General features: G+C 40.2%; 1 protein-coding gene across 2 annotated transcripts in view; it reads right to left on the reverse strand.

Annotated features, from left to right (window-relative positions):
• CACNA2D3 (calcium voltage-gated channel auxiliary subunit alpha2delta 3) overlaps nt 1-17,592 on the reverse strand; it is a 771,963-nt gene that overhangs the window by 141,825 nt on the left and 612,546 nt on the right. For both annotated transcript variants that reach the window (XM_077776662.1, XM_077776663.1), the window contains exon 33: nt 10,046-10,157. In XM_077776662.1, coding sequence (XP_077632788.1) covers nt 10,046-10,157 — 112 coding nt within the window. The remainder of the gene's footprint in view (nt 1-10,045; nt 10,158-17,592) is intronic.

Consider the following 17,592-nt stretch of genomic DNA (forward strand, 5'->3'; position numbering starts at 1 on the left):
ATTCTGGAAACAGGACATAAAAACAGAGTTAGGAGCAGTCAGTCTTCAAAGATCACTGGCGACCAGAAAGACTTTGACGACACGGCCAGAACCACCTGACAGGGTCTCCCCAGTTCTAGCAACATGTTTAAACGGCAAGGACATCTGATTGCTTCTACGATACGGGTGGACTGTTGGTGACAGTCCATAACAACGCGCAGCACAAAGCATGTTCCCGTGGGAAGTGCACAGTTCCTTGGGATCGTTACTCTATGGTTTGCCATTGCTTGTGGAGGAAAGTAATCGCCGCCTTGAGAATGGTTTGTAATGGACACAGTTTTGTATGTTCCATTGCGGGAGGCGAGATGTTTTTCTTTGAAAAAGATCTTAGTGCGTAATTTCTGAAATGCTATAATTTTCACCAAACTCTGTTTCCAACTCACTCCTGGCCAAAGGCTGCAGAATTGTGTTATTTTTGAATGTCATTGCCCCTGACCTGAAGTTACCTACAACATTGGTCAAGAATTAGTAATTGTCTTAGAGAACCAGTCCTGCAGGATGTCACTCTTTCCAGGCAGAGGCTGACAAATTTCTACAGGAACGAGATGTGAAGCAGATGTGTGAATTCAGCTTCCTGGCTGACACCAAATGTGTAGGCCACTGTCTTGAAATATCTACCAGCCATCAACAAGGGAAAGTGACAAAATAATATTATTTTTCTCCTTAACATATTTCAATCCAAGAAGACCAAGATCATTTAAAATGTAAGTTGTTATCTTCATAAATACTTTGAGAAATACTCAAATGTATCTTCTAACAAATTTCTTTTCATAAGATGGGGAAAGGAAAGAGAAAAAGAGAGATGCAAAAGGTAATAAAAGACTCAGTCCTTCAAGAACATCTGACACTATTGTCATGAGCCTATCTGGTGTTATAGGAGAGCCATAGAATGATTTTATAACGAAGCCTCACAAGGATTAGAAAAAGAAAGTCATAAATTAATTTCTCATTCAACCAATTACCCCAGCTGAGCTGTCAATTTCTAACCCTTAAAAGGAGGAGGGGATACAAATGGGGTTTTTGCTCTATCAGGACTGAGGGTGGGGGTGCAGCACAGGGGAATGGTGGGCAGCATGTTCTTCCTGAATCATGACTTCTTGTCCCAAGAGACCACTACTGCCACTCTTATTGCTGGAATTTCTTCCATCCCTCCTCACCCCCAGCTCTCTGTCCAGCTTCCCTGAACTTCCAACAGTCTGTTGAACCAACCACAGTTCCTTTTGTCTACCCAAGGCTCTTCCCTCTGCCTGGATGCTCTTACCTACTGACTCCTTCATATCCTGGCGGTCTGACATTAAATGCCACTGCTTCTATGGAAGCTCTTCTTGACCACCCCAAGCCTCCCTTCTGTGCTTCTGTGTGACATTTACTCAATAACTCTAGCCTTAAGCATGGAGAGTTGGCACGGCCCAGTTACCTGTCTGTAAACTCCATGCCGGCAGGAATCGTGTGTGCCTCATTTGCTTCTGGTCCCCAACAATGTGGCCCAGTATCTAGGACAGAACTGACACTAAAGAAATGTACACTGAAGTCCTGGGCTATCTTTATTTTTTCCCCTAAGTTCTTATTTTGTTCTCTAACCTGATTCATTAGAAACTCCCCTCAAGGTCACTAATATGTCCGCCCTCATAACTTATGAACTGATTGCCATCTCTCAAGTTAGATGTTAGAAACAAGTAAAAGCAATCACTGATGTTAGAACTCAGGACAGTGGCTCTCATAAGGTAAAGGGGGGTGCTACACCCAGCAGGGGCAGGGAGGCGTCTTCTGAGGGGCTTGCAATGTTCACTCACTTCTCAGCCTGAGTGCTGTTAAATTAATCAAGCTGCAAACGTCTGGTCTGTACACTTTTCTGTATGTGCTACATATCAATAAAAAGTTTACTAAAAAAGAAAGGGAAAGTGTAAGTCCCCATTCCTGTCCCTGCTCAGAGAGAGAGAGAGAAAGAGAGAGAAAGAGAGAGAAAGAGAGAGAGAGAGAGAGAGAGAGAGAGAATCTTTCTTAAGCAGGCTTCAGCACAGAGTCTGACATGGAACTTGAACTCACCACCCTGGATCAAGACCTGAGTCAAAACCAAGAGTTGCGCGCTTAACCGAGTGAGCCACCTGGGTGCCCCTACTTTAATTTTAATCAAATTGCGTTTGTATTTTTGGCTTTTAATTACAAGTCAATAAGGAAAAACATTACTCACTTTAGTAATCATCTATCTCGCTTCTATTTGTTTTCTCATTTAGAATGGAAATAAGAAACCTAAGTTACTGCATTAAATCTGATTGCCTATCATGCACTAAGAGATACTGGCCACCTAATGAAACTGGAGTTAACAACTACCAAGGATATAATATCCCTCTGGTCAAAAAGGTTTGAGGTCATTATAAAATCAGCAGAGTCCCCTTCCCAGAGCCACAGTGCCATGAACTGTCAATAATCCTTACTTAAGTCATACATGAGGTTTGGCCATCAGAGATACATATATATTGTAGCTTTTTCTACAGGAATTCTACAGTAGTGAAATGATGTTAGACTATCAAAAGGAAAATCCACATTTTAACAGAACAGCTAATGGGAGTTAAATTCTTTGCATACAGTTAGTATAGCATTATGATGGTATTAAATGTGGCTGTTTATTGAGAACTTACTCTGTCCCAGGCATCACACTAAATTTACAATATAAATTTTTCCTCTTAATTCTTTCTAAAAATTTTTTTTTAACTTTTATTCTTTCTTGAGAGACAGAGACAGAGCGTGAGTGGGGGAGGAGCAGAGAGAGAGAGAGAGAGGGAGACACAGAATCTGAAGCACGTCCTGGCTCGGAGCTGTGAGCACAGAGCCTGACATGGGGCTCAAACTCATGGACAGTGAGATCATGACTTGAGCCAAAGTCAGATGCTCAAATTACTAAGCCACCCAGGTTCCCTTTCCCATGTAATTCTTATAAGGCTATGATAGGCTTACTAGTACTATCCCCCAAATTGCCCAGGAAGAAGCAAGGTTTCAGAGAGTTCAGGTTTTTGCTCACACAGCTAGTGATTACAGGAGTTAGGACTCACACACTCTGAACTCCTTGATTCCATAGCTCCTGTGCTAAACCACTATACTTCCGGGGTTTCTTGAGGTGGCTCCAGGAAGTTCTCAGTCAGAACAGTAAACTATAACATGGTGGCTTAAGCCAATATGGAAGCCATTCTCTTCTAAACACTTACACATGCTGTATGAAACACTAAAATAATACAAGCATGCTTAAATACAAAAGAACTTATAAGACAAGATACTAAAGGCCAACTTGTACATTTATAACTAAGTGTAAAAAGCTGATAAGTCTGGTGCTGTCTGCAGTCTGAACAGGAAAACAATATTAGCATGAGAAATCAAACTTTAAGCCGAAACTACATGCTGCTTAGGAAAAATATTTACTGTAATTATATGATGTAGAAACTCCTGAGCATAAAAACTTACATAACAAGAATTCCCAGGCAGTCAATACTAACAGGATACATGATTAAAGCCCAACTCTAAATCTGCTATGAAGGGAGACTCGAGCTCTATTCTGTTCCCACAGAAACAATAATTAATAGTAAAAATCAGTTCATGGTCAAAGATGACAGAATACATGAGCAAATTATCTAGCAGGAAAGAAAGAAGACACAAGAGACCAGGAAATTGGTACCCCCCCAAAACCAAAAATAAAGTGCAAAAACAACCCTAAAAGGTCTTTACAATTAGGTATAGAAAATTCAAAAATGAGACTCTTAAGTCTTAAGAATACACAGATATTTTCAAGTTCACTTTCTTAGCAACTTTAAAGCATATAAGAATACACAGATTTTTAAAAGAAACAAAACATCGAGAAATAAAGAGAAAAACATCCACATCAAAAACTCAATGGACTCTAAGCAGTGGGCTAGACACAACCAGAAAGGTATCAGTGAACTGAGTTTAAGGAAATTACTCAGAATAAAGTATTTAAGCACAAAGAAGTAAATTTTTATCTAGATACATGTCAGTGAAACCTCAGAATATCAAAAGAGGCCCTTTAAAAGCCCTCTGAGAGGGGGAAACACCAGACCACCAATAGAGGTACAAAGCTAAAACTCAGTACATGATGGAATAGTATCTTTAAAATATTTTGATTTAGATAGCATGGAGTGAAATTATCACTGCAGAGTACATAGCAAATAGAGCATTTCAGACAAAGAATGAGATAATTTACCACTCCTAGATCATTCCTGAAAAAAAAAAAAAACCAAACTTCTATTAAAGCACTGTAAAACAAGAAGCAATGGTTTTTTAAAAAACAATAGGGAGTAAACAAATTGGTAAACATCTCATTTACTACAGACAATAATAACAACATATTTGGTGGGTTTAAAACACAATAGAGTTAAAATGTTAGGAAGTATCACAAGAAAGAGATGGGAGGTAATCCAAGTTGGAGATCTAAGAGTTTGTTCTGAAGGAGGGAAGAGATCCTGAAATATGTACAAAGGTTATGGATAAATACCATAAGAAAAGAGTGTATAATTTACACAGTAGTAAAGGAAAATAAAGTAATAGAGAAAACTCAATAGATCCAAACAAAGGCAAAAGAAAAAAGAGAGAAAGAGAGAAAGACAGAGAGAAAGACAGAAAGACAGAAAGGAAGGAAGGAAGGAGGGAAGGAAGGAGGGAAGAAGGAAGAGAAAGAAAGAAAGAGAAAGAAAGAAAGAAAATGCTTGGGGATAGAAAGCCTATAAAATGATGGTAGAAATAAATTCAAAATTATCAGAAGTACAATAAATTGTAAGATTAAATTGTCAATAACAGAGATAATAAAAATGCCAAATCCAGCTCTATTCTAGTTATAAGACAACATTCTAATGCAAAATGACGAAAAGGAAAGAAAGGAAGAGAGAAGGGGGGGTGGAAAGGAAGGAGGGAAGGAAAGAAGGAAGGAAGGAAAGGAAGTTGAAAATGGAGGGAAGGGAGAAAACATGCCTAGGAAATATTACCAAACAAAGAAACACTGTATTTGTGCTATCAGCAAACAAAATACACAATACTTTTCCATGGAAAGGGTGATCACACAGTAATCAGAGTAATGATTTATCAGGATGCTATCAGTCTTGAACAGGGATGTCCATGATAATACAGCCTCCAAATATAAAAAGCAAAGTAAAATGAATGACATGAAGAATAGTAAAAATCCATAAGCCTGGGGAGAGCCTGATATCTAAAACAGAACAACAGTAGTTTTGAAGCATAGTTAACACACTTGACCCAATGGATCTATATTAACCCCTGTACTCAGCTATTATAGAACGAAACTTGCTTTCAAAACCACATGGACAAGTGCTAGAATACAAAGCAAGTCTCTGCACAGACTGAAAACCATGTGTTATACAGACTGCAATGTCATTTAATCAGAGATTAATAATAAAAAAAAGATGTTTACAAAACCCATATATTAGGAAATCTTAAAATACTATTTAAAAATTTACATATTGAAAATATGGTAAAAATTAGAAAATTATCCCAGCAGAGTAATAACGAAAGCCCTACATAAACTGAAATGCAGAGAGAAATTATACATATATATATATATTTATTTATTGTATGTATATGAATGGAGTTGCAAAAGCTACACATCAAACACAAAATGATAGAAAATAAAAAACAGAATAAATCCTGAAAACACAGAAAAAAGATAATAATACAGGTAAGAAGCAAAATAAATGAAATAGAAAGTCAAACAAACAATAGAGAAAATCTCACAAGCTAAATGATGGTTCTTTGAAAACAGAAACAAAGAAAACATCTCTATTAGTAAGAAGAGGGAGGGAAGGAAGGAGGAAACAATGGCAGGAGGGATTTAGGGGGGGAGAGAGGGAGAGAGAGGAAGAAAGAGGAAGAGAGAGAAAAGGAAGGAGACGAAGGGAAAGTGAGAGAGAGAGAGAGAGAGAGAGAGGAAGAGAGGTGGATGGAGAGAGGGGAAAGGAGGGGAAGGGAGGTGGAGGGAGGGGAGAGATAGAGGGGGCGCCTNAGGGGGGAGGGGGGGGGGGGGGGGGGGGGCGGAGGGGGAGGAGAAGGGAAGGGGGAGAGATTTATTTAAGAGGGGGCAAAATCACAAACATGGCAGCATTTTTAGTAAAAAAAGAACACTATTAACAAATGCACGTAATAAACGTGAAAAGTGGTACGAAATAGGCAATTTTCTAAGAAACATAATTACCAAAATCATTTCAAGAACAAACAGGAATTCCAAAGAGATAGATAAGCACTGAAGAAACTAATTCAGTAGTTGAAAATTTACTCACACAGAAAAACAATTAAAAAATCTATCAGTTGTTCATAGTTTTATGGAAAAATGTTACCAAACCTAAAAGAAGTAGATAATTCATTCTTATGTAAAATGTTTAAGATACAAGTAATTTTGTGACAATAAAATGACCTTAATAGCAAAGCCTAATGACAATATATGAAAGGAGAAATGAAGCCCACGCTTCTTTTTGAGCACAGATGCAAAAGATTAATATAATATGAACAAATGAACCTAGNCTGTTTTTTTTCTACTACCTAAAAGAAGTAGATAATTCATTCTTATGTAAAATGTTTAAGATACAAGTAATTTTGTGACAATAAAATGACCTTAATAGCAAAGCCTAATGACAATATATGAAAGGAGAAATGAAGCCCACGCTTCTTTTTGAGCACAGATGCAAAAGATTAATATAATATGAACAAATGAACCTAGCAAGATAGCTTTGTTTTTGTTTTTTGTAATCATGACCATGCAAGAGCATCCTGGGAAAGAAAGTATGTTTTCACATTCATAAGCCATCTGCCATTAAAGATACTATAGGGGTGCCTGGGTGACTCTGTTGATTAAGCATTAGACTCTTGACTTCTGCTCAGGTCATGATCTCAGCATCATGAGATTGAGCCCCATATCAGGCTGGCAGCACGGAGCCGACTTGGGATTCTGTCTCTCCCCCATTTTCTCTTTCCCTCCCCCGCTCATCCTCTGTTTCTCAAAATACATAGACAAACATTAAAAAAAAAAGACATTTATAGTATATATGATATATTTCACGATTTAATTTTTTTAAACACTTTTTAAAAAATGTTTTATTCATTTCTAGGAGAGAGAGAGACAGCGTGAGCAAGGGAGGGTCAGAGAGAGAGGGAGTCACAGACCCTGAAACAGGCTCCAGGCTCTGAGCTGGCAGTCAGCACAGAGCCTGACACGGGGCTCGAACCCACGAACCGCGAGATCATGACTTAAGCGAAAGTCGGACGCTTAACCGACTAAGCCACCCAGGCGCCCCTAAACACTTTTATTATTGTAACTCAACACCTTAAATTAAAATTATTTTGATAATGGATGTAGAAAAAATGTTTTGATGAAATTTAACATCCGTTCAAGTTTTTTTCTTTTTTTAAGTTTATTTACTTTTGAGAGAGAGAGAGAGAGAGAGAGAGAGAGACAGGGCAGGAACAGGTGAGAGGCAGAGACAGAGAGACACAGAATCTGAAGCAGGCTCCAGGCTCCAAGCTGTGAGCACAGAGCCTAATACAGGGCTTGAACCCACAAACCATGAGATCATGATCTGAGGCGAAGTTAGATGCTTAATCAACTGAGCCACCCAGGTGCCCCAACATCCATTCAAGTTTAAGCAATAGCAGTAAGAGCAACAAACGTGTCTGGAGAGGTTTTCTTTAACCTAATAAATGGCTAACTACCAAAAATCTAAGGCAATTCAGGGAATAGATAATAGTTATGGTTGCGTAACATTGCAAACATACTTAATGCTCTAGAACTGTGCCATTAAAAATAGTTACAATGGGGGTGCCTGGCTGGCTCAGTCAGGTGAGCATGGGACTCTTCATCTTCAAGTCTCACATTGGCTATAGAGGTTACTTAAACAAACAAACAAACAAACAACCTTAAAAAGGAAATCACCATCAAAATCTCTTTAAAAGTTATGATGGCAAATTTAATATTATTAATAGTTTACTACCCTACAGAAAACCCAATAGCATACGATATGATTTTACTTACATGTGAAATCTGAAAAATAAAATAAATCAACAAAACAAAATTCATAGATGAAGAGAACAGACTGATGGTTGCCAGAGGAGAAGGGGGTTGAGGGGGATGTAATAGGTTCAGGGGACCAAGAAGTATGAATTTTCAGCAATGAAATAAGTAAGTCATGAGGATGTAATGTACATCATGGTGAATATAGTCAATGACATTGTATTAACTTTGTAAGGTGACATGGGGGTGAATTGTGGTGGCCATTTCATAATGTATGCACATTCTGAGTCACTATGCAGGACACCTGAAGCTAATATGATATTGTGAATTATACCTTAAATAACACCCATAGCAAACATCATAGTTAACATGGAATTATGAAAAGAAATTCCTTTAAACTAGAACAAGATACAGTTGTCTACTTTCACTGCTTCTATTCAACAATCCTAGTTATGTCTATGCAACAAAACAGTAAGCGTGGAGGTTAGAAAGGAAAATTTTCACAAATGATGTTAGTGTGTAGGAAAAAAAGTCCAAGAGAAGCCATACACAAACTAGTAAATCTAAAAGAACATTTAGCAAGTGGATACAAGATATTCAATATACAGAGATCAGTGATGTTCTCATATTCTAGCAATTACTAAATAGAAAAGGTAGTTTTAAATGTATGCCATTTCTGATAGCAGGGAAAAATTTATGCTTTCAAGGTAGAAATCTAACATAAAATTATAAAACTGTATTAGAAGACCTGTAACTAAGGAGACAGACTTAGTTTATAAATGGAAAGTTTCAATATTATAAAAGATAGCAATTATCTTCAAATTAACCTATAACTTACAGCAATTTAACCAAAAATCATAACATAATTCATAGAAATTAACAATCTGATTATAAAATTAATATGAAAGAGTAAAGAGACAAGAATAACCAAGACAACATAGAAGATTATATGGAAAAGATATTTGTTCTCCTAAATATCAAGCCATACTATAAGCTATAATAATTAAAGAGATTCGGTGTTGGCATCATTACTGACAAACCATAAAGCCTAGAAACGGATTTGTGTAGTACTCATCCCAGGACACAGGTGTCATAATAAATCAATTGGGGGAAAAAAAGACCACTCAGTAAGTAGTGCTGGTTAACAGGACAACCATATTGAAAAATGTGAAATTAAACACTACCTTATGCCACATACACAAATAAATTCCAGAGGGATTCAAGTCCTAAAGGTGAAAGTCAACACCTTGAAGTGTTCAGAATAAACATATATGAGAACACCATTATGATGTGGGGGCAAAGACTAATTTCTTAAGGCACAAAACGCACAGATCATAGAGCAGAAGAATAAATTAGACATGAAAATAAAAGCAAAAGAAAATTTCTATGCATCTAAAGACATGATAAAAAGTGAAGAGTCAGACGAAGGAATAGGAAAACACACATATAAAGCATACAACTGCAAAGAAACCATACCCAAAACAAAGGACACCCAAATTAGTAAGAACAGATTTATCACCCAATAGACAACTACCAATGGGAATGAAGGGGTAAGAAACCCAGATGATCAATAAAACCATTTTAAAAAGGGCAATGCCTAGTGAGCTACCAAAATTCATTCCCCATACATTGATTCCAGTGAATCCTGAAGATTTCGTGCCTTAGGAAAGACACCTAAGGACTTTTTTCCAACAGATAGCTTAAATAACAACTGTCAACTGGGGAAACACCAGTTAGGACTTTTTCCAGCCAACAACAAACTCGACTGAAAACCTTGTATATTCTAGGATGCATTCTCAAGCACTTTGCTTCCCAAATTCTAAATGCTCGGACAAAGCCAAATGTTGTTTCCTCCAAGCTGGTGGAAACACTTCCTCACACAAGAGGGCAGCCATGTTTCCACTTCTCATTGTGATCCTGAGCATGCCATGCACGCTGGCCCATCTGGGAGAGTTCCCACACTGAGCAGAAAGGAGGCGGGAGGCTTACTTAGAGCAGTCTTCACAAGCAATGTTCCCTGAGGTCTCCTTGATGGTGCGCTCAGAGACAAATGCTGGATATTCTGTATCGCAAGGTTCCAGGGTCTGCTTCAATTTCTGGGCTGGGGGGGAGGGGGGGGCGGGGAGAAAAAGATAAAGAACACAGGCACAGGCTTTATTGTGACTGGCAGCCTACAGTAACTCAGAACACAGTTCCGCTCCTGCTGCGCTGTGATTTTTCTAGGCACAGCAGAATGCATTATTTTCTAATTAGTCAAGTGATTTCATCTGCCAAGCAATTCTATAAGCTATAATTCTTCAAGCAGTTGTGTTGGTTTCATCCACTATCATTTATGCATCACTAGAATACTTTCTGGGACAACATCAGTCAACGGGTCTCTGCCTTCAGATGTACTTGAACTTAGCAACAACACATATGTATATCTGAATAAATGTATAAAATAGAAGTTACACCATATTAGTCAGGGTGAGACAAAGGTCATGATGCAATTGTGTGGTTTTATTACAGAAACAAAATTGAAATATGGAATAGTAAAATACGTAATGTCTGAACCACAGCCATGAACCTAATCCTACTATTATGAAGTTCCTTGTCCAATAATATAGCACTAGATAAGTGTGGTACATGGATGAGCACATAGTAGGCACTTGGTAAAGTCTCTGTGGTTGGTAAAATAATACACAAGTTATGTCTAGTGGGCAAGTTCCAAAACCTCTTTAAGTTTCCATTTTTTTTCTATGTGCAAATTGGGGATAATATAGTTTCTCTATCAGAGAGTGATATGAGAAGTACATGAAATAATATATGTTGAGTACTTAGTACAGTACCTAAAACATAATAAGTGCTGAGTAAATATCAGTTACTAATAATAAATAGTATCATGAGTAATAATAGTAAGAATAACACTAGCATTCTAGTGAAGCCATTTTAACATTAAAATGATAAGGATGGTAGATACTATAACATAGTGGTTAAGGTGAAACCTCTGAAGTCAAAGACATTTGGAGTACAAATCTCTCATCCACTGCTGCTAGCTAATCCTCAGTATTCTTATCTGTAAAATGGAAATGCTGATAGTACAGGTTCTTGTCACAGGATTTGTCCCTCATCAATATCTTACCGGTAGAATGCTCGCAGGTTTCCAATACCCAAACTTTGTACAAAGTTTTTGGCTGATTTTTAAAAAGTTTTTTAAATGTTTTATTTATTTCTGAGAGAGAGAGAGACAGTGTGAACAGGGGAAGGTCAGAGAGAGAGGGAGACACAGAATCCAAAACAGGCTCCAGGCTCTAAGCTAATTGTCAACACAGAGCCGGATGCCGAGCTCGAACCCACTAACCGTGAGATCATGACCTGAGCTGAAGTCAGACGCTTAACCGACTGAGCCACCCAGGCACCCCTTGGCTGATGTTTATGTAGAAATATAAACATGTATTTATAAATAGATAGAATATATAATTTATGTTTTCAACTCCAAAACTCAATAGGATTTTTAACAAAATGATGTGTTGACAAAGTCTCAAGTTGTATTCCAAGCACAGTTGGTTGGATGTCAGAAGCACGGATTCATGTTTTGTGGAGTGTCTGTGTTGGGGCCGCTGCATGGAGCCATCACAGGATTACTAAATGCTAAATGAGCACTTGGTAACCACTAGATGTTTGTTGGGTGACCAGGAAGCCATGTTCCAGGCCTGTATATCCTAATGTGATTCTTTTTCTTATATAGGCTTTTCATTGGGCTTTAATTATTTTGAGGAAATTGATTGGGGGCTCAGGGTTGAAGTATAACGCATTGTACTTCTTCTCTACAACAAAATGAAGTAAATTCAATCAGCTTGTGTATATAAAATATGTAATTTTCAGAAACTGGTCACTGATAGAAAGACAAGATGCCCATACTAACTCACTGAGTTGTTCTAATAAACCGACCAAGGCAGGAACAGCTCAACCGAGGGACACACATGCACACTTTTGCATATATGCACGCACATACACACACACACAGCCCTCGTGACATGCTAGCTGTTGGAGAGTGTTACTATCTACATACTAGGAGTTGGACTAATTACATAGTAGCTAAGGGCACAAATCAAGGGTCATGAATCTTGCCACTACTGTGACATCAGGTAAGTTTAATCTCTTTATACCTTGGTATTCTCATCGTAAAATGGGAATAAGAGCACCAACCTCACGTGGTTGTTTGGGGATCAGATGAAATAATACATGGACATTAATACTGGCACAATGTGAGGCCTAGTTAAGTGAACATACTTAATGCCACAGGATGGCATGTTATTAGATTTAACCCTCAAAAACTGTCGGCCTTTTTGAGCCATTGCTTTTTGGTTAGAAAGGGAGCCAATGGCTACCTTCCTGATGTCTGGCTCCACTCCCAGTAAAGCACTGGCAAGTGTCATGCTCCCAAAGGCGTAGGTCCCAGACACTGTCTGTCCCCTGTGCCCTGTGGTGCTAGTTCATAGCAAGTGTCATCACATTCTTACAGATAAATGAGTAATTCTCCTAAATGGCATTTTTCAGGCAATCAGAAGGAGATGTAAGCATCTCAGGCCCTCATGACAAGCTGCCTGCCTTCAGGTGGAAGACAAGGACAGTTTAGGTGGCCAGCGCCTAACAGCAACAACACAGACAAGCACCTGGGGGAACGTCATTCACTTCCAAGTTCTCTTTCAGTGCCTCGGATTTCGTCAGGGGGACACCTTTGCTTGGTGGTAGCGAGGTTTCCCACCTTCCTCTCATTTTCATTTTCTTTCATTTGCTCTCCTCCTTTTCTTACCTAGGGAGGCCACACATAAAGCTCAGAGGATCTGGCTACAGGTTCATGACACTTTTAATTTTCAGGATCTTAATGTTTGTAATTGATTACTTTGTATAGCAAATGATAGTGACTTTAAATTTGGGGAAACTTCCTTTGAATGCTTAAATAATTTGAATTTCAAAAAGTAAGGCAGTTACAATGAAATAAAGTAAAAAAAAAAAAAAAAAAGCACAGATGAGAAGTGGTGACGGCGCCCAGATGCAGAATGGATATAACCACCGAATGGCAGTTAAGGGCCACATTTATTAAGAAATTACTACATGCCAGATGCTGCCCTGTTTTACGTGTTCTAATTTATTAAACAGTAAAACATGACAAAAAAAATTAACTATAAGGTGGGAACAATTGTTTTCTCTGTTTTGCAGATTAGTGAATAGAAGAGAGACCTGCTTAAAACGCCCCAATTCATCCAGTGAGTGTGCGAGTGTGTGAGCCAGAATTTGAACTTGGGCTGCCTAGCTCCAGCACACATACATTTAACTGCTCTGTGAAGCTTGGCCAGTGAAAGAAAGGAGGAAGGGTCTATGGGGTGGGCTGAGATAGGCAGCACACATGATTTAACTAAGCCCGATAATTGTGCCATCTCTAATTGTAATTGTCTGGCCCCAGTTACAATGGAATGAGTCCAGCGCTCTCAATGGTGAGCCTCATTTGGCTCTGATCCTTCCTGGAGATGAAATTCTTGTTCCCTTGACAGTTGCAGGACACCCATACTGATGTGGCCACAAACCGTTGAGTCTATTTGCAACACGACTACAGATTAGCTGGAAGCTGTTTGATGTGCTTTTGGGAAACATGCAAATTATCATACAAAACCATGGCCACATTTAATCTAAGTAATATGGTTTATTATGAAGACCTTTCTTTGGAGTGTTATGGACACCACATACATTTGTCAGTCATTACTATTTATCTATGGAATTTCGAACCAGTAGCTAAGGCTGCCAGTGATCTAATGGGCACTGTTTTAGCCATTAGGCATTTAAAACTCATTAGCTTACAAAGGCATAGGTACAAGTGGTCATGAAGCTCAGCTAGACTGATTCCTTAGTCTACAGAAAACTGGGGTTCATAGCCTACCTTGAGCCCTGCATAAAGTGACTCACCGTGACCATCATTTACTTAAACAGCAAAATCACCACCAGCAATGGGGTACTGGGTGGCTCAGTTGGTTGAGCGTCCGACTTTGGTTCAGGTCATGATCTCATGGTTCATGAATTTGAGCCCCATGTCAGGCTCTGTGCTGACATCTTAGAGCTTGGAGCCTGCTTAAGATTCTGTCTCCCTCTCTCTGTCCCTCCCTTGCTTGTTCTCTCTCTCTCAAAACACTAAAAATTAAAAAAAAAAAAAAATCACCACCAGCATCTTCACAGCCAATTCTCAGTAAGTATTTGCTACATCCCAAACACCATGCTAAGTCCTTTGCGTTTACAGAGTCCTCAACACCACCCAATGAGGAAGGTCTGGGGCTCTCCAGGTCTACAAATGAAGAAACTATAGTCCAGAGAAAAAGTCACACCACTGGCTTGCAGTCACACTGCTGTGAGTCCGGGAGCCCAGACCTGCTTCTGTAGTCACAACCTGGAGTGCCCATTCCATGCCATCACACTGCTCGACGTCCCATCCGGCCAGGACCGGCTGGCCCCAGCTGGAGCCATGGCCTCCCACTCCCTCACAATGCAGCACCCAGTGGAGCATCCACACAATGGAATTTCTTTAATTTTCCCTTAGCAACAAATGTCCCTGATGAGAATAACTGACTTGGGTTCACAGTAATTATGGACAGACAACTGGGAATGAATAGAGTTGCCATTTGAAAAGCTTTCCTCTCCTTTTGTCTCTGTGAATGCACCCCCATTCATACTTGGTGCCAGCAAGCTCCATTCTCTCTGTGCAACTTCGCCAAAATGATACCTTTGTGATAATCAAGCAGAAATGGGCTTCCACAGTCCCCTTCATTAAGGAAATGAAGCAGATAAACAGTGTAATTATGGATTCCATTTTTAGCTAAACAAAGATGTATGTCTCAGTGCAGGGTCTTTGTCTAGTGAGGGAGTGGTAAATTTAGAAGGAAGAAACCTTGCAAGTCAGTATTTCTGTGATGCTTGAAATTTTTCTCTCCTTACACTAGGTCTAACATTTACATTTATATTTAACAAAGATTTCTGGCAGCCCTGAGGACAAGCTCATTCACCTGCTTTGATTCCATTTCTTCATCTATAAAATGGAAAACCTCAGCCATGCCCAAGAGGGCTATAGGCCCGAATGAGACAGTTCATGTGCTCTAAACAGGAGTTCAAAGGTGGGCTGCCTTTCTTGCTGTCACCTAGCGGAGTCCTTGGTTTAGGTCTGAGCCCATTACCTAGCTGCTGTCTGACTGGAAGCTCAGGAAGGTTTAGTGACAAATTCCAGGGGTCCGCACCTCTCAGGAATGCTGATGGGGTCTGAAGATAATCTAGTGCCAGCACTCTGGAAATGGAAAAGCACTACGCTGTAGATTGGTCCACCGTGTGGTGGTGATACAGTCATCTGGCAGGGTCTTTCTACAATCTGGGGAAAGTTGTCACAGCGCGGCATGGGGTGACATGACTTGGAAATGCCTATTAAGGAACTTTTAGAAAAGCTTCTAAAACAGAAAATGGAGAACGGAGGCATCACATTATTCCTCTGTGCTAAAATTTCACCCACTGTTGGTCCTGTACGGGGGGAGCAGGGAAGAGGGGACGTGAAATTTCAGAATGAGAAACTGTGTACATTTCTGTATGCATCATGAGTGCAAAGACCATATTCTTTTTCCTTATTCTTCATCCGCTACCCTCTACTCTTCCATCTACACTGGGGTTTTGCAGCAGTGGTTCTAATGATACCCTGAATAGGCTGATTTTTTGTTGCCAGGGGCTACGCACTGTAGGGTGTTTGGCAGTATCCCTGGCTTCTACCCACTGATGTCAGGAGTATCCTCCCCCACCCGGCTGTGACAACCAAAAATGCCTCCGAACACTGCAGCGACTCCTGGGAGAAAAAGATCCCCCCTCCCCAGGTTGAACACCACTGGTCTAACCAAAGATCACAGTGACTGGCACACGACAGTCAAATCTGAAGGACCAGACAAGAGCGTGGGCAGCTGTCTGTGGCAGCAGGTCACGGGGAAAGGGAGCAGACTGGGGTCAGAATGGGGGGACATGGCGATGTGGGTTGGCATGAGGAAGTGGGGCATCCTCACGCTCGCTGAGCAAACTCCTCAGGCATAGGTGGGCAGGCACATGGCGGTGAAGAGGGCACCAAGAAGAAGACCCTGAAGATCTGCCCTCAGCACTGAATGTATCCCTGAGAGCAAGCCAGGGTCGCAGCCAAAAAAGCCACCATTGTCCCACATTTGAGCACTTGTGGACAGCGGATGGGCAGTCACTTATCTTGAAATGTCCCCATTGTTCATCATTTGAGTTACCAGTACTTGCAATCATCACTTTCTTAGTGATGATCATCTCATCGTATCATCCTTTGTTCCTACCCCGGTTTATTTCCTTAGGCTAGATTTCTAGAAGTGAGGTTATGGACATGCAAAGCAGGTACTAACCCAACAGGAAGGGGCAAATATGGATCCGGCACACCTAGCGTCACCAGGACAGTGTGTGCATGTGTGTGCGCGTGCACGTGTGTGTTAGAAAATAGAGCACAAAGGTGCTGTTCCAGTGGGCTGTCAGGTCCTGAGAACAGGGTCAACCTCAAACACGCTTGGATCAGGTTCACTGTAATCAGAGGCTGTCATGTGCAGCTGTATGCGTGCACCTCTCTATAGATGTTGCCCCATGTCACATTCTAACAAGAAGTTAGGGAGCTTCTGGATTTAGGCAACATGATCCTATTTGTAAGTCACAAGGCTATGATGAGAGTGGCTAGAACGGTCATACCTGGCAAAGGAAAGATTTGTCAGGGTACTTGGTAAGCCTAGACTGAGTACCTACAACGTGCTGAGCACCAGTTAGGTGCTAAGGGAAAGCAATGCCCCATCCAGAAATTCTAGTTTAGTGTGAAACAAACAAATTGAGACAATAAGGGTGCAGAAACGCTGAGGGAGTGTGAAAGCTGACTGGGATGATGCAAGAAGGAAATGCTACCAACTCTTCCTGGAAGAGCTGAGGGCATCCTCACTAACTGGAGTCTCAGAGGATAGGAGAGGAAGTGTCAGCACCTGGGGAAGGCTGATGCATGACTAATCTCTTTGAAAAGGACAGATCATTAAAAAATAATAATAATGGTAGCAGTCTAATCTAATGCTAGTTCCTTGCATCCCAGGGAGGAAAAGAGACATGAATGAATGCACACTGGAAAGGAAGAGCAGAGCACATCTGAGAAACAGCAAGTGCTTGAGCAGGTGGGGCAGATGGCCCTGAGGCGACCCTCATTAAAGAGTACTAGTTTTGTAGGGCCCGGGGAATCGACTGTTTATCACTATGATCAACACTGTCTGCACTGCCTTCATATTTAATTACAGCTACCATGTTTTGCGTCACCATGCTCAGCAGATAGCATGATTTATCATTAAACACACACGCACACACACACACGTGCACACATGATAGAAGATAAATATTATTTATTATGTCTCCCATTTTGCTTACTATAGGGAAACTGAGTCTTGAAGAGATTAACTAACTTGTTAAAGGCTAACCTCAGGGCCAGGACTCAAATCCATCTT

This window comes from Crocuta crocuta, unplaced genomic scaffold (assembly GCF_008692635.1).
Source record: "Crocuta crocuta isolate KB4526 unplaced genomic scaffold, BGI_CrCroc_1.0 scaffold87, whole genome shotgun sequence".
NCBI classification, from domain to species: domain Eukaryota; kingdom Metazoa; phylum Chordata; class Mammalia; order Carnivora; family Hyaenidae; genus Crocuta; species Crocuta crocuta.